The 26222-nt window shown below is 42.0% G+C and overlaps 2 protein-coding genes across 3 annotated transcripts; both read right to left on the bottom strand.

Annotated features, from left to right (window-relative positions):
* Positions 1-92: 92 nt before the first annotated feature.
* Positions 93-2061, bottom strand: cUnh1orf146 (chromosome Un C1orf146 homolog). The gene is made up of 5 exons (XM_084548653.1): positions 1542-2061; positions 1200-1293; positions 627-798; positions 388-466; positions 93-279 (listed from the first exon to the last, which is right to left on the bottom strand). Exons 1-5 carry the CDS (start codon positions 1605-1607, stop codon positions 172-174), a joined length of 519 nt encoding a protein of 172 aa, XP_084404779.1. The 5' UTR covers positions 1608-2061; the 3' UTR covers positions 93-171.
* A 178-nt stretch (positions 2062-2239) lies between these two features.
* On the bottom strand, positions 2240-24734 carry btbd8 (BTB domain containing 8). Of its 2 annotated transcripts, none has more exons than XM_084548652.1 (18): positions 23448-23633; positions 22115-22294; positions 20095-20219; positions 19597-19714; positions 18020-18109; positions 17250-17330; positions 17069-17165; positions 15574-15662; positions 14030-14132; positions 12996-13178; positions 12712-12882; positions 11773-11902; positions 10812-10873; positions 9698-10241; positions 8913-9009; positions 7589-7713; positions 5416-7350; positions 2240-3075 (listed from the first exon to the last, which is right to left on the bottom strand). In XM_084548652.1, the coding sequence occupies exons 1-18, from the start codon at positions 23603-23605 to the stop codon at positions 2576-2578; spliced, it is 4788 nt and encodes a 1595-aa protein (XP_084404778.1). In that variant the 5' UTR covers positions 23606-23633; the 3' UTR covers positions 2240-2575. The 2 variants fall into 2 exon arrangements, with proteins under 2 accessions (XP_084404778.1, XP_084404777.1); XM_084548651.1 differs by adding an exon at positions 24482-24734 and having other exon boundaries at positions 3017-7350; positions 23448-23565.
* Between the last annotated feature and the right edge of the window lie 1488 nt (positions 24735-26222).

Genomic DNA, 26222 nt, shown 5'->3' with positions numbered 1-26222 from the left:
CTCTTTGTTTAACTTAGTAAAGATAAGCACACATTGAATGAAGTGAATTTTCCTATGTCAAAATTATATAAAAAAAAAATTAAACAGATCAAACTGTACGTTGAAACTTATTTTTACCTCTGCTTGTGCTCGTCAGCATCAAATAAAATAAAACAGATCACCTGCTGAGCTTTACAGTTTGTCTTTTAGCATCTCCCACACAGGACTGCTTTCAATGATGTGAGCCCGAGCAAGAAACATCCGATTCCTGATACGGTCTACGTGGGGTTTACTGGTAGCCTGCGGATAAATGAGCGATGGTTTTTATTCAAGGCCTCACAGCAGAACATATTTAGTTTGTTGTCCAGAAATTACAGAATAACTTTTGAGCACTATCTCTATATTTACCTTAGCTATTGCCAACATTCCTTTGACAATTTCAGCGTTGTTTCGTACAGGCAGGATCTTGAGATTGCTACCAAAGAATCTGAACGAGACAAAGACTGACTCAGTTAATAGAGGTGATGATGACTGGATGGATAGTATATCAAATCTTAGATAGCCAATTTAACTGGAAACTTGATAACCTTTCTGCCCAGCAAGAAAAAAAAAAACAGTTCCCAGATCTTGTGAAGTTGCTTATCTACCTGTCCTGAATGAGAGTCAATGCTCCAAGTTCCTTTTTCCCATTAAAGGGAGCAAGCAGAAGTAGAAAGCAGTTCCGGTGAACTTGCACAAACGTCTTTATCTTCTCAATGAGTCCTGAATCCTCAAAAGGCTCTGAGAGATCTTGAGGGTCAACTAACAGAAATGCAGTACCTAGGCAAGCAAAAGTTACTAATGTCACTGTACATACTATGTCACTATACTATGCATAACATTATGACCACTGACAGCAGAAGTGAAATTTACCATCTTGTAACAACACAGTGTTCCGCTGGAAAACGTTTGGACCTAGCATTCATGTGGATGTTACTTAGACATGTACCACCCACCTAGACCAGACCAGGCACCCCCACCCCATAGCAATGGCACTTCTCTATGGCAGAAAAAGTTCAGGGACAACTTAAAAAGCATGAAGAACAGCACAAAGTGTTGACCTGGCCTCCAAATTCTCTAAATCCCAAACTGATCAAGTATCTGCTGGATGCACTGGAACAAGCCTGAGTGGGTTTTAAATGTAAGGCTCTGTATTGATGGCATTAATCAAACACGTTTACCTGACAGAGGAAAAATGAAGACACCGGAATCGACACTGTCTGAAAATCTGATGCGGTGCTGCTGCGAGCTTAGCATCCTGCTAGTTTCGTGGTTCTGTTGAAACAATGAAAACAAACAAAAACAATAAAGGTAATTAAAATAACTTCTCTTTAAAAAGTCACAAACTGTCGGATAAGTAACAGTTCACAGACTTTTATTAGGCTAAGTAAGATTTGGTTTCTGCTAGGAGCGGGTTAGCTATACATAGCTAGTAGCAAACTAGCTATTTATTTAATTAGCCGCCACTTGAAGCCAAGCTGTCGAAATTGTTTTACAGTTTAAAAATTAAAATTTAACATCACCTGAAGAGACGAGCTGACAACAATCGTTGTTTTCCACTGAGGAGTGGTTTCTTTGTGTGTTTCCATTGGCTGCTGGTTGAAGATAAATCAGTGGTGGACCTGTGATAACGACGAGACGTTCAACCTGCTAACACCAACACCTGCTGGCCTCGAGACAATCAGTCAGTCAGCCGCCTCTGTACCATGAACGTACGCACGAGCACTAGTGCTGTGGTCATGACAGGAAGCCACTAGAGGCCGCTGCAGTACCATGTTACAAATTTCTGGATGTATTTTCGTCAAGTTTGTTTTTGTGGACATAAAGGTTAAAAAATAAATAAATAAATAAATAAATGAAAATCAAAAATTAAGAAACTTACCATATATCGCTGCATATGTGTTTTTGTGAACGCAGGAGCCTTCACTGCTACTGCTGCGATAATTACTTGTGCTTTTCCTGATTTAAACGTTCAAGTGAATTAGTCTAATGTGTGCTGCACCAAAGGTCAAACTGATAAAATTACAAAAAAAAAATAACCCTGATCCTAAAACATAGTACAGTATGCCTGTTCTCCAGACAGGCTTATCTTCCTATGACATGACAGTCGCAAACAATTTTTCTTTATTCCAGAAACACCTTTATTTTCTGTATGACACTAAATGCAAGCCAGTAGGCCAATATTATTTTTCTTTAAGAAATTCAAACATATCAGAAGACTTTCAAGAAATAAAATTTCTGAGAAAGAAATGTTTTTTTTTTTTCTGAGCCTTTCTGAGTTTTCTAGAGCTTCAGAAGCGACACTAATTAAACAGACAAACATACAAAAATATCAGCATGCAAAACAGCCCGTTTGTGTCAGGAGACAGTCCACAGGGGGCATGATGGGTAATGCAAATGAAAAAGTTCAGAGTTCTGCAGAGTCCGAGAAAAAAAGGACGCAATAAAGAGACAGAATAAGATGATAAATTATAATAAATTGGGACAAAATCCGTGTAAAGACGTTCAGAGTTCAAGCAGAAGGCGTTAACTGTCCAGCAGGGTGTCCTCTGTGTACTCAATGATGTGTTTCCAGTTCCACGATGGTCCACTCCCCCTGTGGAGATGCAGCGTCTTCTGGGGAGAAGCTGGTCACAGTGATGCTGGTGGAGGAGTCCTCCATGGGCGAGATGAGCTCTGCCCACCGTCTGAAGGTCTCCTTCTCTGGGGACAAGAAGGCCTGCGAGTCCAGGCAGTCACGCGACAGGGAAAGTGTCTGCTTTATAAGGTACTGGGCCAGGTTGAGCTCCTCGGGCACGGGGTTTATGATGCCCAGATTGGACTCGTGGTCTGAGAGCAGCTGCTTGAGCAGGCTCCAGTCCCGCTCGGCAAACTCACTACTTTGGTCCCCTTCCCCTCTCTGCTTTTCTTCCTCTGCCTGCTGTTTAACATTCCTGTCCTTGTCCAAACAGTGCTCAAAGGCTTCTCCCACATCCATCTCGTAAATGGGAGAGAGGACTTTGGATGGTCGGCGGTCATGTTTGGAGGTTTGATCCAATCTGTCACAACCATTGTCCCCTAAAAACAATTGACAATACTGCAAAATGACAAACTGAATGACTCCTCCACAGTTCTTTCCTTTTTTTCAATTCATAGACTAGTCACTGCCTACGGAAATAAAAACACAGACTACTTAAAGTTTTATCCTTAATGCAACTGTGCCCTTTAAAAAATTATCCACGGTGATGTCAGGTGAGGACAACACAGCAGAGAAACAGTGATACAGATGATCACAAGGTGGTCAGTTAAATGGCAAAACCATTACCAACAGCAATTTTAAACTTATGTCAAAGGGGAGACAGTTGCTTTAAAGGTAAATGTACAGAGGAATGTTTTTCTGAATGCATCTCTTTATCCACCTGTTCAAACAAAGTAAACCATGCATTGCCAGCACCAGGGAACTTTGCATTTATCAGAAGTAACAGTGATATGTTTTCACATTTACGTGCAGGTCTTTGAACAGGCAGACCTAAGGAACAGACTTAAACACTGTCACAAAAATCTAAATGCAAGCAACAGCGCTCTACTTAGTAGCACAAAAGTTGTTTCTTTTGACGACTTTTTTTTTTTCTTCTATTTTTAACAGTCCCTAAATGGCAAACATTGACGTAACTAATCACCGCTTGAAGCTGAAAATAAAATATTACACGTTTGCATCGTGTTAGACTTGCGGTAATGGTGCAGCAGGATTTCTTTTTCGACTATGGTAGGTAGTGAAAAAAGAGAGACATGACAGAACCATGGCAGCTGCTCTAGACGCGCAACACATATTTTACAGAGGAGGTTACTGACACTACACAAAACCTACCGAATGAAAGCTTATAGACAAAACACCATTTTCTAAAAGGATGGAGTTCTGTGCATCTAGACACAAGTCTACTGGGTATGATGGGGTAATGGAAATCAAATCAACACACATAAATAAAGAATGGGATAGGCGAATGACAAATTAACAGTAGCATGCATGTGTGCAGTGCAAAAAATTAAATAAAGCAACCAAACAAAAACTCAGGAACAGGTACATTCTTTAATACAAATAAACAGAAACTGCAAGGAGACGAGGGAAAAAGGTTTCCCAGTATAACAATCTCTTCTGAGAAGCAGTGGCAGTTTAGCGTTTGTCTGTTTTAAACAGACATTTTGTTTGTTTAAACTTTTATGTCAGGTAGTCACTCTCCAGAATTTGGAAAAAATAAAATAAAATAATGAATTGCTTGCAATTTACCTGAACACAATTTTAAATGTGCTAAATATAGCATTTTAACATCAACAAATCTGTCTGGCATAACTTTCAGATGTTTGTATAATCACTGTAAACAGAAAACAGCATCACTGAGAAGCCAAGCAGTGCGCAGTGATGCTTTAGTGCATTCATACTGTGAACCACAAGATCTTGATTTGTTTGTGCTTTATGGCACAGGCAAACGAAGAGCTTATGGAGCTAGAGGTTTGTGTTTCTCAAAACAGAAACTGTGTCGTTAATGAAAAGGCAAACATATTTATCCTTTATAAAAAAAGCAAAAAAAAAAGCAATGCTTATGAAGTATGTGAAGAGAGATGCTGTAGTAGCCTCTTCTAAAACAAAAGGCGATGAGGACTATCGCCATCAGTGGCACGGCATAAAATGATCTCAACAATGCGCTAGTAATTATACCGACAAATCAAAATGAATTTAGTGAGGATATATTGATGTTAAAATGCTGTTTATACTGTAGCACCTTCGACTATGTCAAATGATCTATGGCTTAAAAAGGCCAAAGACTCCACTGCATAAAATAAATGACAGGTGTAATCAAAAAATCTTATTTTATGTACATAAAAAGTGCATTGGTGTAACTATATCACATGCCTTGTCACAAGGCAGATTCTTTTAGACAAATACAATTCTATGATCAGGCTTAGTGAAATGTACACTGCTTTCATTATTCGTTGAGTTAAACCAGGCCTAAACGCCTCTGACTAAAGGTAGTTCAGTTGTTTAATATGTACAGTTTTGGTTTATTTACTTGATGAGACCAATTTCCATCTTTAAAAGGATACCAATGTTGCAAATTCAAATTTGAAAACAGCTATACAATCAGTGGGGAAAGATGTGCGCAAGCATTTATCTATGGAAATATGATGACCACAGATTTCATTTGAATTTGAACTTGTATTTGTAACTAGTTACTAAACTAGTATACTCAAGAATATCCTTTTTCCAAAGGTGGGGTAAGGTATTTGTTGGAAGTAGGTAAGGTTTAGGAATCAGAACAAAGGAGCATGAATCTTGCGGGGATAAGCTGTACCTTCACTGATGGAGTTTGGGGAGATAAGATGGATTTGGGGTCTAGGAAGAGTCCGTAGATCATACATTACCTGCTGGAGATTGTGCAGCATGTACAGGAGAGTCCCCTGTCAGCTGAGGCTCATTTAAGTCAAGGTGTAAATCAGCTTTCTTGCTTTCTGAGGGATGGGTGTAATTTCTTCTCATCCCTCCGTTGTATTGTTCAGTGTGCCGCAGATCCAGGTGACATGGGCGTTCCTGGGGAGGCAGGTCTCTAGTGTCAGAGTCCACGGGAGGACAGCTGGACTTAACTTCATCCGCCTTAATATGATTATTCTCCTCCTGCATGGGGTCTTGGATTTCAGTAAGGAATACAGACTTTTCTTTCTGTTCCTCGTCAGTTTTTTTGTGCTTCATACCTGTATTTTCAAGCTGATGTGGCAGGTGGTTCTGCTGGTCACTGACAGGGGCATTATTGGGCGGAGCTGTAGAGTCACACTCGAAAACCTCACAGGGGGTCAAAGCATCGTCTTGCTGCTGAGGAGGAGTTTGGACACCACCCTCCTCTGAGCCCAACTCCTCACACTCGTCAACAGACAGCAAAACTGAGCGACGGAAGTTGGAACTGGATTGGTAGTCGGGCTGATCGTTCTCCTGGTCCACACCGTCGTCATCAAAAGCTAGGTTGACGATCCCCTGAAAGTTTGGCGATGGTTCGCTTGGCGGCAGCGGAGCCTGACCAGGAATCACCTCAACTTCTGACCGCTCATCTTCCGTCTCCTCTTCATCATCATCTTCCTCTTCCTCGGAGGAGGAGAAGAGCTGGTGTTCAGGGACACTCTTTACAGTCACAGTTGCCTCGACTTCTGAGTGCTCCTCTTCTACCTGAACCTCGTCTCTTTGCAGCCAGGAACGAGGGCGTTGTCTTACTCCCTCTTCCTCGCTGGTGGTCTCTGCCTCTCTTCCACGCAGCCGCACCTCCACTCTCAGCCCGGCCCCGCCTTCATACATCTTTAACTCTTCTGGGGTGCTGGTGTCACTGCTACTGCGACCCAAGAAGTCGTGACAGCGCATGGTGCCGCATTTGGACACACCTCTATCATTGGAGCAGTCGTCGTCTTGTGAGCCTCCTGCGTCGTAGTCCTCTGAGCGGGGCTTGATGTCGTCAGAAGAAGTGGTGTGTGTGCTGCCAGTCTCGGATTCTGGGCTGACCTGATGGTGGATGCCGCTCCAGGAGTCCTCTACGGGAGTGTCAGTGCTTCCCATGCTGCATGGGGTGTCTATGGGGCGTTCACCGTCTCTTGGGGAATTAGGGGAGCTCACATCATGGACCTGTGCTCCACTGATGTGAGCAGGGATGACACTGCTTTGAGAGGGTTTCACTTTACTCCCTTCAGTGTGTCTGTAAGCATTTGATTTGGCAGATTTGGCTTGGGGGCTGTTTTCAGCTGCTGGTGTAACGCTGGTTTCATCTCCTGCAGCATTAGTGTTTCCTGACTGTGTGCGAGTTTTCTGGACATTCTGATTTGGGCCAGAGACTAGATGAGGCGCTCCACCTCCACCCTGGCTTGTTGGCTGTGTACTGGGTGCTGCAGGCTGGTCACAGGGCACTAGATCTGTATTTTCATTTTGCTCCACAGAACAGTTTTCAGTTGGACCAAGCTCAGTCTTAGAATCAGATTTTTTACCGTTCTCAACTTCTCTTCCTTTAGTTTCAGATTTCTTGGAGGCAGCAGCAGATGTTTTGGCTTTCGGTGGGGCTTTCTCTGTAGATAATTCACCAGTACTTTTCAGCTTTGGTCCAGATTTGGCAGCTATTACTGAGGATTGCTTGGAGGGGGCTGAAGAGGCTTTTGCTGGTTTAGCACCGGATTTAGCCGAGGCTCCAGTTGCTGAAACAGGTTTAGTGATCTTCTTTTTAGGGGCTTCACTCGCTGCTTTGTCTGCTGCGGAGGATTTCAACCCATCCTTGCCGTCTTCCTTCCTGGGGGAAGCTGGCTTTTTCATTGAGGGTCCATGTTTGGAGACTAAACCCAAAATGAAAACAGAATAGAATATTATACTTTGCCATAGTTTATTGACAGACAATCAAATCAAGCAGACAAGGGGTTGACATTTTTATTGGAATTTCCAAACAGGATGAATGTCAGTCTTCTGGGATTGGGATTGTTTTTTTTTTTTTAATTCTGTCGTGGGATGGGGACGGGGTAAGCGTATATATGTGAGAGTGGGATAAGACAAGAGTGAAATTTAATTTCTTCTCACCGTGGTGGTCTGGTGTGCTTCTTCCCTTGGTGTCTGCTTTTGCTGCCGTCACTCCAGCGGACGCTTTCTCCGCTGCAGCAGCCTTGGCTTTGGTAGCTTCTCTCACGCTTGACTTATTGGTTGGACTGTAAGTAATGAAACAGACAGGCAAAACCATTAACAAACAATGTGACAGTAAAACCTTTTTAACCACAATATCCCATTTAATGAATCCCCCTTTTTTACAAGCTGCAGGGAAAGTAAATGAATTCATATTTAACACTAGCATAGGGCAGCAATGCTATTTTTCAACATTTTATCAAGGGCAAGCTTCTGAGCCATGCGCTGATTTTCAATGCATGGAGATTGTTTAGATTGTTGCTTGTGTCATTATGAAGGACATTCTTGCCTTGCTTTTAACAAAATCTTACTTTAGGAAGACAAATAGAGATTTGCTGTGAACTCGAGGTCAAGGTGATTTTGAAAATCTCTTCACTTTTCATCCAGTTGGTTCTGTAAAACCTTACAGTGTGAACTCACTCAAAGATTTCACATATGGAACGGTACAGAACAGTATGGTATTTCTGGTCTTATTGAAAATACAGAGTGTACAAATGATTAGTTCTGTCATTCAATGTCAGGTTAGAGGCGTTAAGTGTTAAACTGCCCTCTTGGAACACCTACATGTTAGTGTATTACATGTCTAGGTGGACAGGAAAACACAATCCAGAAAAATACTGAGTGGATAAACTACTATGTCTACCACAAGTTTCTTCTCGAATTATACCAACCCAGTAATGCAACAAAGATATGTTTTATTAGGCAGTCAGCTATTTATTTGCTATCTTACATGGTGTCCTTCTGGGGAGACAATTAAATATTAATGTGCTCCCAAGACAGACAGTTTGGACGCCGACAGTTAAACAGATATTTTTAACATATTTGAATGACACATAAGAGGCTTGACAAAATACACAATCCGGCTGCTTTTATCCTCCTGACAACTGCATGTGACCTAAAAAAAGCAGAAGCAGCACCAATCATATTTGCCCTACATTTGCATTACTAATTACATAAAGTCTGTTTGCATGTTTGGTTTCCTTCCTCAGCCCAGAATGCTTGAAGTTAAGGGTGTGTAGCTCATTCTACATCTAGAACTGTTCATAGCGAAATTGCAATAAAGATGCTTGCAACTGAGCACTGTTTATTAACAGCAGAATAATACTCTTTAATGTTCAGTTATGTATACAACATTGGCTGCAGAATGCCACGTCTGTCCAATGCACCCAAACAGAATATCTAAGGTCAAGTTGTTACACTGGGTAAATTAACTGATAAACCTCACCTGCTGCTCTTTGCTGTATCTGATCTCTGAGGTTTTGTCAGTGGGGATTTGTTGCCTTTTGTTGCCACTGCCTTGGCCTGGTGTTTGGATTTTGTACCTAAAACACAGAAGATGAATCACATTCACAACACGCATAAGCAAAAATATGTCAGTTAATGTCAGTCAGCCAAAACTACACAAATCGCTTTCTTTCTTTCCTCTCCCTTCTACGTCTGTTTCTTTCCATTTGCTTTGTTCTAATCTTCAGAGTAGTGTTAAATACTAGGATAGTGTCATGTGCCGTGTTCTTAGTGCGCGAGCAGACAGTCGCTTTCAGGGTGGAGTTCAGTGACACATGTTTCACTTGTACCAATGGGACTGACAGCTGAGGCCCACTTGAGCTCTGAGCACTAATATCAGTTGGGATTACAGCATCTTTCTAAAAGCTATACTCGACACAAACACTCAAAGTGATCAGTCACGCCATCCTGTGTGACAGCTGCATGAAGCTTTGACCTCTGCTGTTTCTCTAATACCAGCATGCTGCGAAGGACAGCCACATGCGCTTTGTTTCCTGATAAATCAACATTTGTACATGACACTGACCTTGTCTTCCCAAACTCCCTCTTGGCCATAGCACAGCATTCATCATACTAATTAGTCTGCAGTTCTTTTCACATTTCAGCTGCAGTATTATCCCTGGAGCTGACTTGCTGACACTTCAGCCTGGCGGCAGTGATGTACTACATACTAATTGATGTTAGTCACAATGACGAAATGTAAAGAAGTCAATAAAGAGTGTAAACCTGGAATGGGGTGGGTGTCGTTGCGAGGGCTGCTGGCACCATTCTCTGGCGAGGCGCTGCCTGATGTGGATGAAGCACCGGGGTGGGTTTGGGTGGTGCCAGCAGTGTTGTCAGCCGTTCCTGCTGAGCTTTTGTGAGCCTTCATTAATGCTGTCTGGCCTGTGACCGTGCAGCTCGGGGGAGACGTTTTTGGCCTTGCACCCGGGTTTGGCTTTTTGTCCTGCTCTTTAACCCCATGAGAGCTTCTGGGGCCATTGGCACTGGCTACATCCCGCCTGGCCCCAGCAGCACCTGTGCCATTGACAACTGGTGTGCCAGCTGTTGCAGTCTTTGCTTTTGCTACTGCGCTCCTGTCTCCTGGTTTCTTAACATTCTTTGCCTTGGATGTGTGGCCATCTCCAGCTTTGTTCGCAGTCCCCAGTCCATCAGACTTCATGGCTGATGTAGCGCTACGAGAGGAAGAATGTCTGTTTTCTACCACCCTCTGTGTCCTGTGCACAGGAGGACTCTCAGGTCTGGATGAAGGGCATTTTACAGCCTTCGACTGCAGGAAAAGATAAGCACATTCAGCTGCATTACTCCATATACTGCACTGACCTGCAAAAAACACTGAATAATTCTCTTTTTTGACTTTCGGAACACATGATTTCTTACTTTCAAGTTACTTAGTTGACAGAGGGAACAATAAATTGCGCTGTTTTCTTGTTCTGCTTTGTGTGCCATTTTGTGACCAAACTGGGAACTAATTTCCTTTTATAGATAGTGAAACAAATACATCCTAAAATTGTATCTTGCAATCTGCACAAAAAGTCCAAAGGGAGGCAAAACCCTTTCTAGAGATATCTACAGGAGCTCCACTGTTCTTAAGCACTCATGCCTTACATGCTGGCAATCCCTATCTGGATCACCTCAGTCAGGCTTATCTTAGGTATACATCTGTTTAGAGAGGCCCTGCTGTTTATTTCGTACTGTGTCTCACTGCTGTGATGGTGGGCCATTCATGACATGGCAGCAACTCCATAGCAGAGTCCTTATTAGCAAATTAAACTTCAATATTTATTTCAATCTTTTCAAAAACATTTAGACATAAAATGATCAAATTGTTGTTTATTACCTGTGAGCTAGTGAATACAGGTTTTTTACCAAGTCTTCGACTGTCTCCTTTATCAATAGCGTCTGTCAAAACAAGAGAAAAGGAAAATGAACTTAGTGTTTTGCCAGAAAAACAAATGATTCAGATCTGAGCATAACACAGATGGTAAGGGCTGCACCAATTTTTTTCTGACTAGGTCCGTCATTATCTGAGCTAGAGCGGCCATTCTTTTCATTCACAAATCCCGGTTTCCACACCCTGTGTTTACCACCCGACTATAAGGAAACAAACATTAAATCAATGGGTTGATCCTTGGTCAGTCGTGTCTGGAAAGCAATCTTTCAAACAAAGCATTGCCATTTCTATTTTTCCACACATAAACAATATCCCAACCTAACGATTTGTCTCATCCAATCAAAAATAAATCTTGTGAAATGTATTTACTAAAGTGCACTCATAATGTTTGCATGCAAGACCGGGAATCTGATAACACTCACAAGAAATGCATCAGTAATAGTCACACACTGATACCAGTCAAATAAATTATTCATGCAGCGCATTTTATCGCATTACTAGCTCAAAAGTAAGGAAGCAACATATTATTGTAAATGGATATTAACATCCACAAACCCACAAAAACAGTGGAATCCGGCCTTACACTCCCGCCCATTAAAAACAAGCATGGCGCATCTGGTGCATTTGCCGTGTCAGTGTGCACTCATCTACCAAAGACGGTTAAAATGTAGCCCAGAAACACAGTTAAAATGTAGAAGGAAAGCTCTGACCAGACAATAAATGCATTAGTAGTGGCCAGATTGCTATGTTGAAAGAAACAGTGAAAAAGCTTCAAGGGTTTCAGTTCATCTGTAATGATGCAAAACCACTGCTTCAGCACTAGGCTGGGTAGAGGGAGAAAAAAACACATACCCACTGCAGTATAAACCTCTTGTGTGTGTCTAGAAAAAAAAAAATCATTCTTTACCTGCCAGTATCCTCTCTCTGTGTTTGGACGACAGAGCCTCCCATCCTTGCGTGTGGCGGACCGCGTAAAAGGTCTGAAGCAGGAAGGTCCAGAGCCGCCCGCGCAGCGTACAAATCTCTTGCCTGAACGGCTGGCGGTAATACAGAGGAGAGAGGGAGGAGAAGAATGGAAGGGGTGCACTAAAGCACAAGCGAATCAGCAGCTGCTTGAAGAACCTTTCGCCATGGCAACAAATACCCCTCCCTCCTCCATGCTCTCTCTTTCGCTGTCCCTCCCTCCCCCCCTCCGTCTCTGTTGCAGAATCCACTTGAGCGAAATCTGTGATGTCACTGGCTGATGCCCATACTCCCCTTTCCACGCGATGATAAAAAACAGTGCTGGAAGGTAGGGAGGAGCCATCTCGACCTCTTCCGCTTACTAAACACACACACCCTTCACCAGCAGATCCACAGATTAGTGAAGGCTGCTGGCACGCGTCACTGTCTCCCTCAGCCTAATCCTTGCTGCCATACTGTACAGTATTTACAGGGGTTATGCGCTTTAACTTGATCAGCCAGGTCACTTTCTCCATGGAAGTCATCTGAAAGGCTTAACTTGCCTGCTCATATGGCTGTATTATTTCACAATGCTTCTGTTTAACTGAATACTGTCTCATTAGATCAAATGACCTTAGCTCACAGAGTACATGAACTTTAACGTCTACGACTTAGAACATAATGAACTGCGGTAGTTCATATCAATGTTTTAATACTGATGATAAAACAACATAGAAATCAGGACGACCTTTGTAGATGTTCTCGGTGCGACATTTTTGTCCCTGAGTTTTACTGGCATTAATCCAAGCAGCTCACATGGAGTGAATTAAATTAGCAATTGCACTGATGAGGTGTGAATGTCAACGGTCAGAGTATGACGTAATAAGAATCTATTTCATTTCACCTCGTCATGTTTTTGAGATTGCTGTTCCAGGTGAAAATCCTCCTCCAAGTCATCTCCACACAGACAGTGCACCGCAGTAAAAAGATCACAGCAGTTATCCACAGTAACACCTTCCCTGATGGCCAAACACAGCTTCCTCAACAGTGTCGGCTCTGTGGTAAACTCTTCCCTCTGTAACACAATGTCAGACACTGAGATAAAAAAAAAAAATATGGACCTATGTTGCATTCCAAGGTCATCATAATAAATCTGAGCACACCAGCATGGATACAACACCACCTTACCCTCCGAAGGTCCTGGAAGGCCTGAGCGTGGGTGACTTTGGGAAAGTGTTGGACAATGACACGGAGGCTCTCTTCCTGCAGCTCTGTGGCCAGGCTCCTCACCTGCTGGGCCCACTTGACTTCGGGGAGACTGCCAAGCAACTGCTCAGTGCCACAGAGCATGGTTACTGCGTTCTGCACAGTCTGAGTGGAAACATCTATCAGCTAAAGAAACTCTCTACATGAGAACACAACATAAAGTCAAAAGGGTACAATCCTCCACTTATCAGCCACAAAATTAAAACCGCCTTCCTAATATTGTGTAGGTCTCCCTTGTGACCCCAAAAGAGTTGTGACTCATCAGAGAATGGACATGGGCCTTCTGAGGGTGTCCTGTGGCGTCTGGCAACAGAATGATGTTAGTGGGGGCCTTTGGGTCCCATGGGTCGAGGGAAAGGGCCTCTGTGGCTTGTTCCAGTGCATCCCACAGATACTTAATCAGTTTGGGATCTAGTGAATTTGGAGGCCAGGTCAACACCTTGTGCTGTTTTTCCATGTTTTTTTATTTTTTATTTTGTAGCATCAACACAAATGACAGGTCCAAATGTTTCCCAGCAGAACATTGCATTGTCACAAGACGGTCAGTGTTATTTACTTTTCCTGTCAATGGTTTTTATGTTGTGGCTGACCAGTGTATATGAAATCACTCTTTCGTTCCTGCCCAGATTCCCCACTATTGATCAGTGGAGGGATTCCCCTCATAGCGCAACAGTTCTTGGCCGGGCCCTAGATTTCAGTGCTTGCCAAGAGAGAACAACAGTATGTTTGTCTTGCTCCACAGAAGGCACACCGCCTCCTTTGGAGAGATAAAAGACAGACTCAAGACTCAATTATCAATTATAAGCTGTCTGCTTCCACATCATGTTCCTAAATTATCCTGTCTTTAATAACTGAGAATTTAATAAAGGTCATCTTTGATTAGATCAGGTTCAAATTTCCTTCCTGTGGATAAACACTGGTGAACGAGTTGATGATATTTGCTCTGGACAACTCACCATTGTTTCAGTTACAGCAGTTAAGCAGGCTCTGTGGAGCTCAGGAGACAAGAGAGAAAAGTTTCTCTCACACCATGCTTTCACAAAATGTTCAGCAACCCACCTGGAAATATATGGTGTAGAGAAACAGGACAGATCATTTTTAGTTCCGCAATTTGACTTCATGTCAGCTCGATAAAGTCATGGTGCCTCTTCTATGTCTCTGCAGTGTAACCCCAAGGCACCAAGCAGTGAACAGCTGAGCTTTGCTTGAGGGTAGAACAGAATGAAGTGAGTGGGAATCAGAATCTCAGCAATGCGTAGCTGCACGGAGTTGAGCTGCTCGGTTCCCCGTCAGAGTTGCGTGACTCATCAGACTCATCAGAGACAACATGGCAAGAGTGCCCCCCCCTCACACGCATACACCCACTCACCACTTCAAATAAGAGCCATCAAGACCAGCTCACAGCCTCGATCAACACATCCTATTCCCTTGACCTACATTCACAAATTTCTTGCCAACTCGCTGCACTGTGCAACACCACAGTCAGTAGTAGTATCAGCACAGGACTCAATGGAAAAAGATTCTGCATTTGTGTGAACACAATTGAATAAAAAAGGAAAAGTGATGAAAGCTGTGGGAGGAGGGGGCTAACCTGGAAATTATTTGACAGTTGGAGGATTTGGAAAGTTTTAGTATAGCACTTAGTTCTGCAATGCAAAACGTGGAAGAAACACTTTATATTCTGCGGCATTTCTAGGTCAGCAAACAACTTGAATCAGATTAGCATTGATCAAGCCTATGTACAAAAGAAGATTTCCTCCAGTTAAATCCTTCCATTAACGCAGCACTCAGATGACACTCATTTACTCATCAGTCTTGTTCAAGCAAATCAACTTGAAGCCATTTGTCAGCTGTTATAAATATGGCTGTGCTGAAGTTACCAGCAGAACATTGTTTACCAAGTAGAACCGGGATCATTCATGGGGCAGTTAAACACTTAGAAACCCAAACAATACTAAGAATCACAAAATACTCTTTGCAACAATAACTATGTTTACATGGACAATATTGCCTCACTCCAACTGAAATCTTTCTCCTTAGTGATTCCAACTTAACCATTTACTGGGACACTGGTGACCTGATATAGATATGTGCATTTACGTGCCTGGAAACCTTAGTCAGAACACAACTAAGATGGACACAAGTTTTCAGCAGCACCACCCACGTTGGTTCCAGCTTGTTGTGTTTCTGTCTCTGGTATTGCTCCTCCCAGGAACTCACCACTTATCTGTCCCAAGAATGGACGTAATGGTAATTGTCACATCATGCTGTGGTAGCATGAGTGATCAGATTTAAACAAATTTGAGGATTTCATGCAGCTCAAGTTCTGCTGTTATTAATGCAGATACTCAAAGTGGTAAGATGACAAAATCATCTGTATTGCACTTTAAATACATCCAAAACAGAAATATCTCACATGACACAATGTAATGTGTAATAAAAAGTCTTTTACGGTAAATGACGGTTAAAACAAACTGCCCAACTGGAGTTAGGCACTTACCTCTTACACAGGATGTGGAGGTTTTCAAGGCCTAAGGCATGCGTGAGGGACAGGCACTCAAGAACTGTTCTCTGCACCCCATCAACGGACTGCAAACACAGGAGGAAACAAACACGTGAGAAGCAAGTAAAAGTGGCAAAGTGTATCTTAATCACACGATAAAGCTCTGAGGACATACTGTGCTAGCACATGAGAGAGACATTAGAGAATTACACATCATTATTGACACTTACCATGCAAAGTCAACAAAATAAAGAAATTAAATGATTTGTTCTTGGCGTTTTCAGCTGTGATATCAGATACTCCTCACATATCTTAATTTCTGAACTTTGGACTACAAGAGAGCACCACACTGAACAGCAAACATTTGCATTTGTTTTTCAGGTGCAGAATTCACACTCTCTGGCCCAAAACAAAGGGCAAACTTCTGCTTGTATTTGTCAAACTGTCCCAGCAGACTGGACCTAAAGGTTAAGGTTGTGTCATTTGTGTCTGGATCTCATCTTTGCAAATGCTTTTGAGGAAAAGCTCCAGAAATTACAGAAATAAAGACGCAGACAATTTTGCCCTTTGATCAGTTTGTTGTTCAGTTCCCCAGACTCACAAGTGAATGACAGTATTACTAATACAACAATGCTATCTTAGTGCAGAAAAATTCCCCACCCCCAACATCCTACCAACAGATAACAGTATGCAGAACGTATACACTGATAATTGTGAACTCTGTTCCTAGAGTCCACTGCAATGCAAACAAGTTAACAGACACTGATAATACATTCTGATGGATTTGCTAGGATCAGCAATAAGATATAATCCCATTATTAGACACACTAACAAAGCACTTAAAGATCTAATATCTACTTAATGTAATGTAAAATAAACTGACCTAGGAGGCCATCCAACTTGAAAAACCCGATGTATTTATTTATTATTTTTTTTTTACACAATCTCCAACAGGTTTTCTCAAGCAGATGTTTAAGAATCAAGATGGCGCTATGGTATTGTCTATTATCTAAACTCAGTGACCTCTTAGAAATCCCACCGCCTTGAGCTCTCCTTCACACAGAGAGGCGTAGTCCAGGAGCTGGCTGAGTAATAGGCTGCTGTCTGAGCAGATCAGGAGCTAAATACACAAAGACCGCAGCAGCGACCTCAATGAAAACCAGAGCACACATTTTCCTAGTAAATACAGCCATTTGTTTTTCAAGTTCAAGCTATGCTGTATGTATCAAACTAAGGACAACCCAGATAATGATTTGATTTTAAATCTTATTTTGATTTAACACAGATTTACTTTTGAAAGGGTTTTATTTATATATGTATGAATGTAAAAGATGTTCTTTATCAAGTTCAAATTTCTTAAGAATTTTGCGAAAGCTGACCTTTATACTTAATATCTCTGTAGTCTTCATAAACATATTATAATAATAAACCTATTAAACATCGCTCATGATCTTGCGTACATACAAAATCCATTCTTTAAGGTACTTCTAACCTTGGGGAAGAAGCGGCAGTAGTCTCGGGTCAGAACCATCTCCACTACATCTTTCAGTCCCTCCAAACCCAGCATGTCTGCAGCCAACACCACCTGACTGTGGGGCAGGAGACATCACATGTAGGTCAGCTTGTTTTCTGGTCTTGTCTTCTACTTCAGCCTGTTTGTTCACATATAGTACCTGGCGCTGGCTCCGCTGGGCAGATCCACAATGGCTCCGTACATGAACTGGAGCAGGATTTCCATCTCATCTGGACCTAAGCTGAAAAGGGTTAACACAATAAATTGTTTACAAGACACGTATCACAGATTAACATACAAAACTGAACCCAGTCCCCATTATAATGTTATAATTTAACCGAAACATTCAGTGTATGTTGTGCATTTTTCTGTTATGGTTGCAGTAAACAAATGCCTATTATCCTTTAACTCCTGATCCGTGTGTCTGCCAAACAGGTTCCCCACACACATCAGTATTGCCGCTCTCCATTGTAACAGCCTTGTCTCCCCTCCCATTACCCTCAGATCAGTAATGCTAAAGTGACAGGCCCCTTCCTGCAGGAACAAAAGGGCCTCATTTGCCTCTGCCACTTTGAAAGACTGAGACTGTGGGTGGTAGTGGGGGTTCTTCGGCAGGCAGTGGATGTAAAAGAACATTGCAACCTTGTTTAGTAGAAATCTGAGCAACCTATTTCAGATTTCACTAGCAGTGGGTGGCTGTGTGTCTGCGTGTTTGGTCATGTGGAGTTAAAACATGGCATTGAGAGTGAAACCTCATATAGAAAGAGAGCTACCTCTGTGGCAAGGCATGAATAATGAATGCAAAATATGCTGTAATTCAGCTGTGTTGTTCAGGAATGATATGTGGAATCGTTAGAACAGGAATGGATGTGTATTATCGATTTCTGTGTCCTGCTGCTACATGATGCTGATTTTAGCCCAGTGTCTTACCCTTGCAGAGTGATGCACTGTCTGGAGCTTTCCATCCAACTCCCGCTAAGCATGGCTCGGAAGTACTGAGACCGTGCGCACAGGATTGCCCTAGAAACCCAATAGAGCAGGCAGTTGCATGTCAGATCCTCCCACCATTTAATATTTCACATGTCATCTGCTGGGACTTTGTGTACTTAAGTGGCTTTGAAGTGACAAGCAAGAGGACAAAAATTACACTGTGTTCTTTAATCTCTGGAGGCTGTGTTTTTATTTTCCCTGACCTAATTGTATTGTCACTGAAAAGGAAATATTTAGTCTTATAACTGTGGAATTTAATTAGCTTCATTTGAGAGATGCAAATTTTGTTTACAAACTCAAATTAGGTTTTAATCATTTGTAATGCTTTCTTTTTGAAGCAAGACAAAATCATATTCAGGCACACCGTTATCTGCCCTGTACTAGGGTTACTTACATACAAAGAGTACATGCTACAGGCTCACTACAGTCTAGCATTATCTATCTATAAATCAAGAAGCGTCTGTGTGTCTGTCTGTCTGTCTGTGGCACGCATATCTCGCGAACCGTTGTCCCGATTGATTTGAAACTGGCCAGGTGTCTCGCTACGGGCACGAAGATGTGCACTGCTAAGTTTGACGTTGTTTGGATAAGAAATGTAAAATATATCGGTAAAATAGGTTTTCTCCGCTCTAATATTTCCACTAATCCTCATACACAGCACCTGTAGGCTCCCACTATAGGAATACATACTTCCGACGGGCACTGCACTAGTTTTTCTAAATCTAAAAAAAAGTTAAAAAAAACAAAAAAACTGTACAGGATGGGCCACACTGAGAATGCCTCTGTACATTTCAATCTTCAAAGCCCTACTGAACTGTGTACTTACGTCTATTTCAAATCACTTCTAGCTTTACTCCACGGATCATCAACATATAAGTTTTTAATGACACCATAGTGACAAACTTCCTCCGCTTTCAGCCTTCACATCAGACAATCAAATTCCAAACATAAACTATGTTACATGAAGAAGCGGATAAGCTCTCAACTTCATAAACACTAGGTCCTGTGGTATAAATTCTGTTGATATTTGTGTGCGAGACAGTTTTAATTTTGTCACCGTGTCTCTTTAATAAAAGGTTAATGTGTGTTTATGGATGTCAATAAATGATTAAATACAGTGAAGCAGGTGTGTTGGTGAAGGGCTAGGGAAGCCCTGACTCTGGTTGTTAACTGCAACAGCTCACACTCCCTCAGAGCAGTCAACAAAATAGCCCAGCTTCTCCTCTCTGATGAGCTTTCGCTGGCTGGCTGCTCCCTGGAGCAGGAGCTAGGAGAAACCTGTCTCCATGGTTACCAGCTGCTGCTACTACCTCTGCATCGCATAATGACCGCCTACTGCTCCTGCACATTCACAAGTCTACTACATATGCGGAGTTTAACGTCTAGTAAATGTGGCTGTGAATAGCTAAACCGACCATGCTGTCGCCACATATGCAGCCTACAATGACACAAAAAATGTGCGTTTGGATCACAGGGGTGAATACAGGGGGCTGAGATGCCACCGTAAACAGTTCTACCTGTGGCAGGAGAAGACCTGCTCTGCTACTTGGATGGTGATATCACACTGTTCTCCTCTTTGGTACAGACCCAGCAGGTCAGCTCCGAGGCCGGAGGCTGGCTCAAGAACTACACCGTCTGGACAGACACAGGAAGGACAGAGTGAAGAAGAGAACGGATTTAGGTGTACACTAATCTGTGGAGGCCACATGTATGAGTACTTATGTGTGTGTATTTGTGAAAAGGCACACACACTCGCTTCACTAACCCACTTCACAAAAAAAACAAAAAAAAAAACACTAGAAGACAAACAATAAACTAGAACTAAATCTGAATAATCTGTAGCATGGCCACGCCTTAATAAACCGTAATGACAGCAGGGATTTGAATGTGATTAGCTCTTAAATGGATTACGGCTGAGATAACATGACGTGAAGAAAATGGAGGGAGGAGGGCAGCTGAACGGTCACATAACCTAAAATAAACCCGTCACAGGAAAGAGCGTTGATCTGTTTTACCTGAGTCAGTGGAACTCTGAAGCTCTGCCGGGTCGGGAACACAGGGAGTAAGTTCTGGCAAGGAGCCCTCCACATCTGGGATTATTTTGAACGAGCGCATGCTCTGCTCTTCTGTGTACACCCGCCTGCAGGGTGGAGACTCTAAAAGTTAATTACAATTCGGCCTTCCATACATATTTAATTTACAGTCTCATTTGAAGCACCGTGAATTCACTGACACAGCCAGCCACAGCCTGAAATGTGCAGGATTTTGTGGTTGTGCTCAGCGGAGGATTTTATAAAACGACTGTAAACTTTATGAAGTTACTCTGTAATGAGCAGACAAGCAGTTATAGGGCATAATCCCTAACTGCTTTGGAAAAATGCTTGTTTTGCCGATGATACTCCTTTACTGCTCTTTACATCAGTTGTTACCATGGTTGTAGTCAAAGTAGGAAAAGAGTGAGAAAAGCAACAGTCATTTTCCCAGCAGCTTCGTCTATTAAGTCCACGAGGCCCTATTCATACCTGAAATTAAGTCCCGAATGATCTGATCATAAGGGGTCAGATTAAAGTATAGATGGGAACACACCCAAGACGCACTGAGGAAGTATTTGAGATTAAGTTGCTCAGACCACATATGGAGGTGGTATGGGTCACTTGTGATTACATTCTTTCAGCAATTGCAACACACGATGTGTCCCAGCCACAGTGACGGACTGTCTTCTGAGTAGGCTATAAGTAACAGCATCTCAAATAAATGGTACTGACACAAGGTTAATTGGCCATGTTTTCATGTTGATGTGTGCAATGCAGCCATGTGGAGTTAAGTTACACTTTTCCCTCAATAATGGTTGGTGTCTCTATTTACCTGCGTTGCCAGGGATTTTTCTTTCACTGCTGCAAACAGCGCATAGAGTGCAAAACTGAGATCTGATGACAAGTGGTCTCTCAGGACGCATGTGGTGATGCATTCTAATGCCAGGTGTGAACACGCGTACTGAGAGCTGTCCACTTGTGACTGTACCACCCAGGACGCATGTTCATACCAAGTGTGAACAGAGCCTAAGTCGCAAATGCTGCTAGGTCAAATGGTTGATGTGAACCCTTTAGTGAAACCTGGGTCTCTCAGTCAGTCATACCCAGAACTAATCTGACGGGAGACTTCCAGCCTCAGCACTTAGCCTGTAAAATCCAGGCCTGAAAGCTTCAAGTTTTAGCCTTGTAAAAGGGGAGGGAGAGAGCATTGCTAATGTAGCCCCGTCTTCTGAGTAGTCTCAAGCAGATATGGGAATAGGCTACTGCAAGCTAATTTAGATCTCTGGAAGTACAAAAAGATTCCTTTGCCCATCGTTTTAACATTAAAATTCAATGAAATCACCCCCTCTACCTGAACCTCTCACATTTTTTTATTTATTTTTCCTCACATGTCCACATATGCATTTAAACATTTAATGCTTGTTATCAGCATTCCTCCAGCTCATACTGGCCATCAAAATCCCTCTTTCTAAATTTCTTCCTATTGGAACCGGTAATGTTCTGTAGTAGCAGAGATAACTCTGTACACAATTATATTTAAGGACAGATCCGTGAATGCCAAAATCCTCCTCCACAACTGCATTACGTTAGCAGTAGGAAGTTGAGTTAGCAGTGTTGCACTTTCCATGAGTGAAAGAAGACGCAAGTGCTTCACTAGATCTTACAGCAGATCATTATAAACGCTCATACAGATATGGGATTGGAGTGTCTCTAAGCTAACATGCAAAAGTGAAGTGCAATGTATTATTTACTAGCTGCAGCATTTTCAGTGCACATCAAAACAAAAATACAAACACAAATAAACCCTACGGATTAAACATGGTATATTTGGCGCCCCCTGTCAGAGAGACACTGAAACTGTGATGCAGACAGATAGAAACATCCATAACGTGCCCTCACCAGAAGCCAGTTAAGGTTTTAGAATCATACTTGTAACCACAGAAACTATTAAAGCATTCCTCTGTTGTCTAAATCAGAAATCACACTAGAACCTAGTTCCTACCTAAGGAAATCTTTCAGGCCAGACAGCTCACAACCAGGCAGATGGATGATGATAGGATCTTTGTGCGTCTGTCCCCTGAGGATATGAGGAGCTCTGGCCAACAGTATTGCTCTGTGTGCTCGAACAGAGCCTGAGCCAGCATACAGAGACACATCGGCCTCCAGTTCCTCCTGCAGCAACCTGGGAAAATATGATACAACACTTATTGAGGGAAACTTCCCTATAAATACCAGTCACACAAACAATATAGTATTATTGGATTTCTTTCATATTAAATATGCATTCAAATGCCAGCATAGACTATCAACAATAAACAAAGGCCAGATATTCCAAGGTTAATCTGTTGGCCCATTTTCCACTTCAGAATGACACATGCAGAATCCTGAGGCAGTCCATAACTTCTTCGACATCATTACATCTCATCCCGCCTCAGTGGCTGATCTGGGTGACCCAGAAACCAGGCAGCTTAAGGCCAGTTGGGTGCTCCGAGTTCAAATACTGGTGCCGTGTCTTTTTTTGTCACTATCTGATGTGAAGTGCCCAAATGGACAAGCTATTCTTGCAGCAAAGAAATTCATACCCCTGAAATTACACCCTCTGAAAATGTGTTTAAAAAAAAGGTTCTCCAGCAATTTATTATTATATTACCATTAAACTAGGGCACATTAAAAAGAAAAGCTGGATTCTTCAATTCCCCTAATGTAACGGAATAGTAGATTTACTACTAGTACAGAGCCTTTCAAACCAATGTCACAAAATGCTTGGCACAAATCAAATAAAAAAACTGAGACAAAAGGGAAATAAAGTAACGCAGTGTACATGCTTTCAGGATCAGTAAAAAATAAATCTCGGTTTTGTCAGAATTTCACTGCAGAACATTTTCAGATATCCAGTCTCTAACATCTACTAAAAATGTAAGTAGAGAGTCATGAATGGTTATGATTGGAAAATGTATTTAAAGTACAATAAACTATGATTTATTTGTTTTACTGTCTCAGTTCTACTCTTTGTGACAAGTGATTTGAACTTCATGTGTTAACTTAGTGGTGAACTGTTAAAGTCAAAAAGTTGCGCTTGAATGCTTTGTTTAAAAAAGCGTTGAAGCTGTTTCATAGAGCTGCAATAATCCTGAGTAAATCGAATCTACCATCAAGATAATTACTGTTACAGTTTTGCCAGGTCAATCAAAACACTGTGTTACTGGTCTCGCAAGAACATGTCAAGTGACTTTGCAAAATCACAAAACCAATTCCATCTTTTGGTAGCTTTGCGCTGCTTTAACAGCTTGTAACCCAGTCCTTTGCAGGTCAGCGCATACAGTCACATGACTTACCTGGTAAGGTCTGCAGACAAAGCAGATGATAAACATCTCTTCAGCTGCTCTTTGTATTTGCGCTCTTTGGCCTGGAACTCCCTCGCGGCCTCAGTGGTGATCATGTTTATTATGTTTTCTAAGACAGAGAAGACAGACATGTTGAATTGTGAATTCATGAACCAGCTCTAGCAAAACAGGACTAGATAACATCTACTGGCAGGCTGTGTGAATATTCTAGGGAAGCACAGTGGGATAGACCGTCTAAAAAACTGTAAACGAAATGCACTGTGACAAATACGGCTGCTGGAATCACATTACAATCAGTTAATCGTGACCTTGAATTACTATTACATACTACAACATGAGGTTTAATATATAAATACACTATGCTGGTAACTTCTCTTTGCTCCTGTGAGTGACTTGACATGATTAGCCCTGCCTGTCAGGACTGCAATACCAGCTGTGACCACTCCTATTGACTTAGGTTTGACAGTCATTGTAATCCAGAGAGGCGCTGTTTTGCTAGTTTTGGCAAAAAAATCAATGAAAATGGGAAGAAGTGATCGCGAAAACGACACGAATTTGTGAAGTTATGATAAAAATTAAATTAAATTAACTGTACAAGTAAAGCAGTGGTAACCGTCTCAACAATATAAGGCCTGCCTCCATTGGCGTCCAGGAAAAAACAGCCTTGATAGCGTCACCAAGAAAAACCAGTCACACATTTTAAAATGTATTCTACCTTCGCCCAAAACAAAACACATTCATCACCACGAATATACCTACAGATGCACACGTATTTGCTGTTTCTGTGTGTGGGTTGCGGTTTGCTTTGTACAGTTAGCTAAACAACATCACTCTCGTTTTCCTCCCACCGCTAGCATGCTAGCGCTAGCTAAAATGAGGCACCGTTAACAGTTATCTTATTGTTTTCTGAATGCCTGGAGATAAAATATAGACCAGCAAAAATAAACCGCAGCCGAAAACTGTTAGCATGAGACTAGCAAATATAAACTAGCAAAGCGTATACATTAACGCGCTGACCCACTGACCGTTGTTGTTGACATCACTGCTGCACGCTGTTCACCACCCACTATGACGGTTTGTCAACCGAAGAAGGAGGGGACGAGTCAGCAGCCCGGTTGCTGAAGCACATGCGCAGTAGAAGTCAGAAACGGCCACGAGTGACGCTTTCAGGTTCCGCGCCCAACCTCGAAATTCCGAAGACAAACACATTTTGTGTGCCATCAGCGGTGATTTTGATCATTTCTGCAGTTACTGGACACCATTGTGACAAATCTATTTATTGACAGCTACTGAATGAGAAACTTGGTAAAAAGGTGAAGGAGGAAGTGACAGGACTAAGAGTGTAATTACAATTTAAAAAAATAAATAAATAGCGTAGAAAGTATAGTACAAACTGAATTTTCAGTCAATACTATAGTAAAAAAAATCGAAACACAGACCAGAAAGAAAATAGTGCCAGTTTCTACTGGGGTGGTTCGTATTCTTTTCCGTGATATAATGTTTACATTTCCGACTGTCCAGTGAAGGCACCAAAAGGTCTCCACTGGTGTTGACGTACTTGTCTCATCCTGCATTGTTACCACATGATGTCAGTGTAATATCACTGATAATGTTTGAATCAGACTCAGCAGAGTCAGAAACACAAAGGACGTAGACGCCCAGCTGAACAGTGAGATGCACAGTGACCTGGTGCAGCATTAGTACAACTTACTAATGATAAACATGTTTGGGTTCAATTTAAACTAATGGCAGTGTTAAAAATGTAATGCTTTATGAATTCTGTGCAATTAATAAGTGCCACATCAGCAATTCTGTTTTCATATAAACACAAAGTGAAGGTACAAAAAGACATTAAAAATATCTAAATGTCTGTTTTAGAGATGAAGCCAACTGCTGTGTCACTCAGCTCTGAGCTATTTATAACACAACATCCATTTCTATTTCTGGTGTTTTTCATCTCCTCAGTGTTAAAGCTTGGAGGCAGCGCCAAACACATGGGGGCATGATGTTGTCTGCTTTCTGCTTCAAACGCACCACTGCTGTCATTATTGTTATCTTCTTAAATCATGGAGGATGTTGTAAAAAGCACTGTAGTCCGACAGATTGACACTTACTGAGTTTATTTATAAAATCAAATAGTGTAGACCTGGCTCAGTGAATTTCAAAATGCAGTGTGTAGGAAGAGATACAAAATAGTACAACAATCAACCATCACTGACGTTTCTATACAGGAAGATCAAGACAACGACATTCTCTACTTCTCATCAAAAAATACAAAACAGAAAACTCCTTTTGACAACACTACCTGATAAAGGGAGTGGGAGAGTTATGGCTCTCAAAGGACTGTGCCCAAAGTAGAGTGGAGCGACCCAGTGAAACATACAGGTATAGCAGACAACGCCACATCCCAATCTCTCAGGACATCTTTACACAACTCAGAAGTTAAAAGGCACCACACTATACAAGTCACAAGGAGATTTTGCCACACATTTGTAATGCTGTAACCGACAAACTTTAAGGCGGATGCCATGTGCAAAAAACATCTTGAATATGTGTCACACGTGCTGTTCAGCGTCCCCTCCGGTGAAGTGTGCTTTGATTCTTTCCTTTACTGCTGACATCTTTAAAAAATATCTGAAATGTTAAAGATTTTAAAGAATGATTGCATTATCACTATGTTGCTTGGTATCACAGGCATATTCCAGGCTTCTGGGAGGCAAGTGGGGGGGGGGGGGGAAGAGTGGTGGAGGAGGCCTCGCTGTGGGT

Source organism: Chelon labrosus (genome assembly GCF_963514085.1).
Source record: "Chelon labrosus genome assembly, chromosome: 7".
NCBI classification, from domain to species: domain Eukaryota; kingdom Metazoa; phylum Chordata; class Actinopteri; order Mugiliformes; family Mugilidae; genus Chelon; species Chelon labrosus.
This window is presented reverse-complemented; position numbering and strand designations above follow the sequence as displayed.

Bases quoted from the DNA above. Each gene is read 5' to 3' on its own strand.
- cUnh1orf146 (XM_084548653.1), bottom strand. From the start codon at position 1,607: ATGGAAACACACAAAGAAACCACTCCTCAGTGGAAAACAACGATTGTT. The intron at 799-1,199 runs GTAAACGTGTTT...TTGCTTGCCTAG, and splicing joins CTTCATTTTTCCTCTGTCAG to GTACTGCATTTCTGTTAGTT. The intron at 280-387 runs GTAAATATAGAG...ATTTATCCGCAG, and splicing joins GAATGTTGGCAATAGCTAAG to GCTACCAGTAAACCCCACGT.
- btbd8 (XM_084548652.1), bottom strand. From the start codon at position 23,605: ATGAATTCACAATTCAACATGTCTGTCTTCTCTGTCTTAGAAAACATA. The intron at 10,874-11,772 runs GTAAAGAATGAT...TTGTTTTGACAG, and splicing joins CAGAGAGAGGATACTGGCAG to ACGCTATTGATAAAGGAGAC. The intron at 7,351-7,588 runs GTGAGAAGAAAT...TTTTGGGTTTAG, and splicing joins AAGCACACCAGACCACCACG to TCTCCAAACATGGACCCTCA.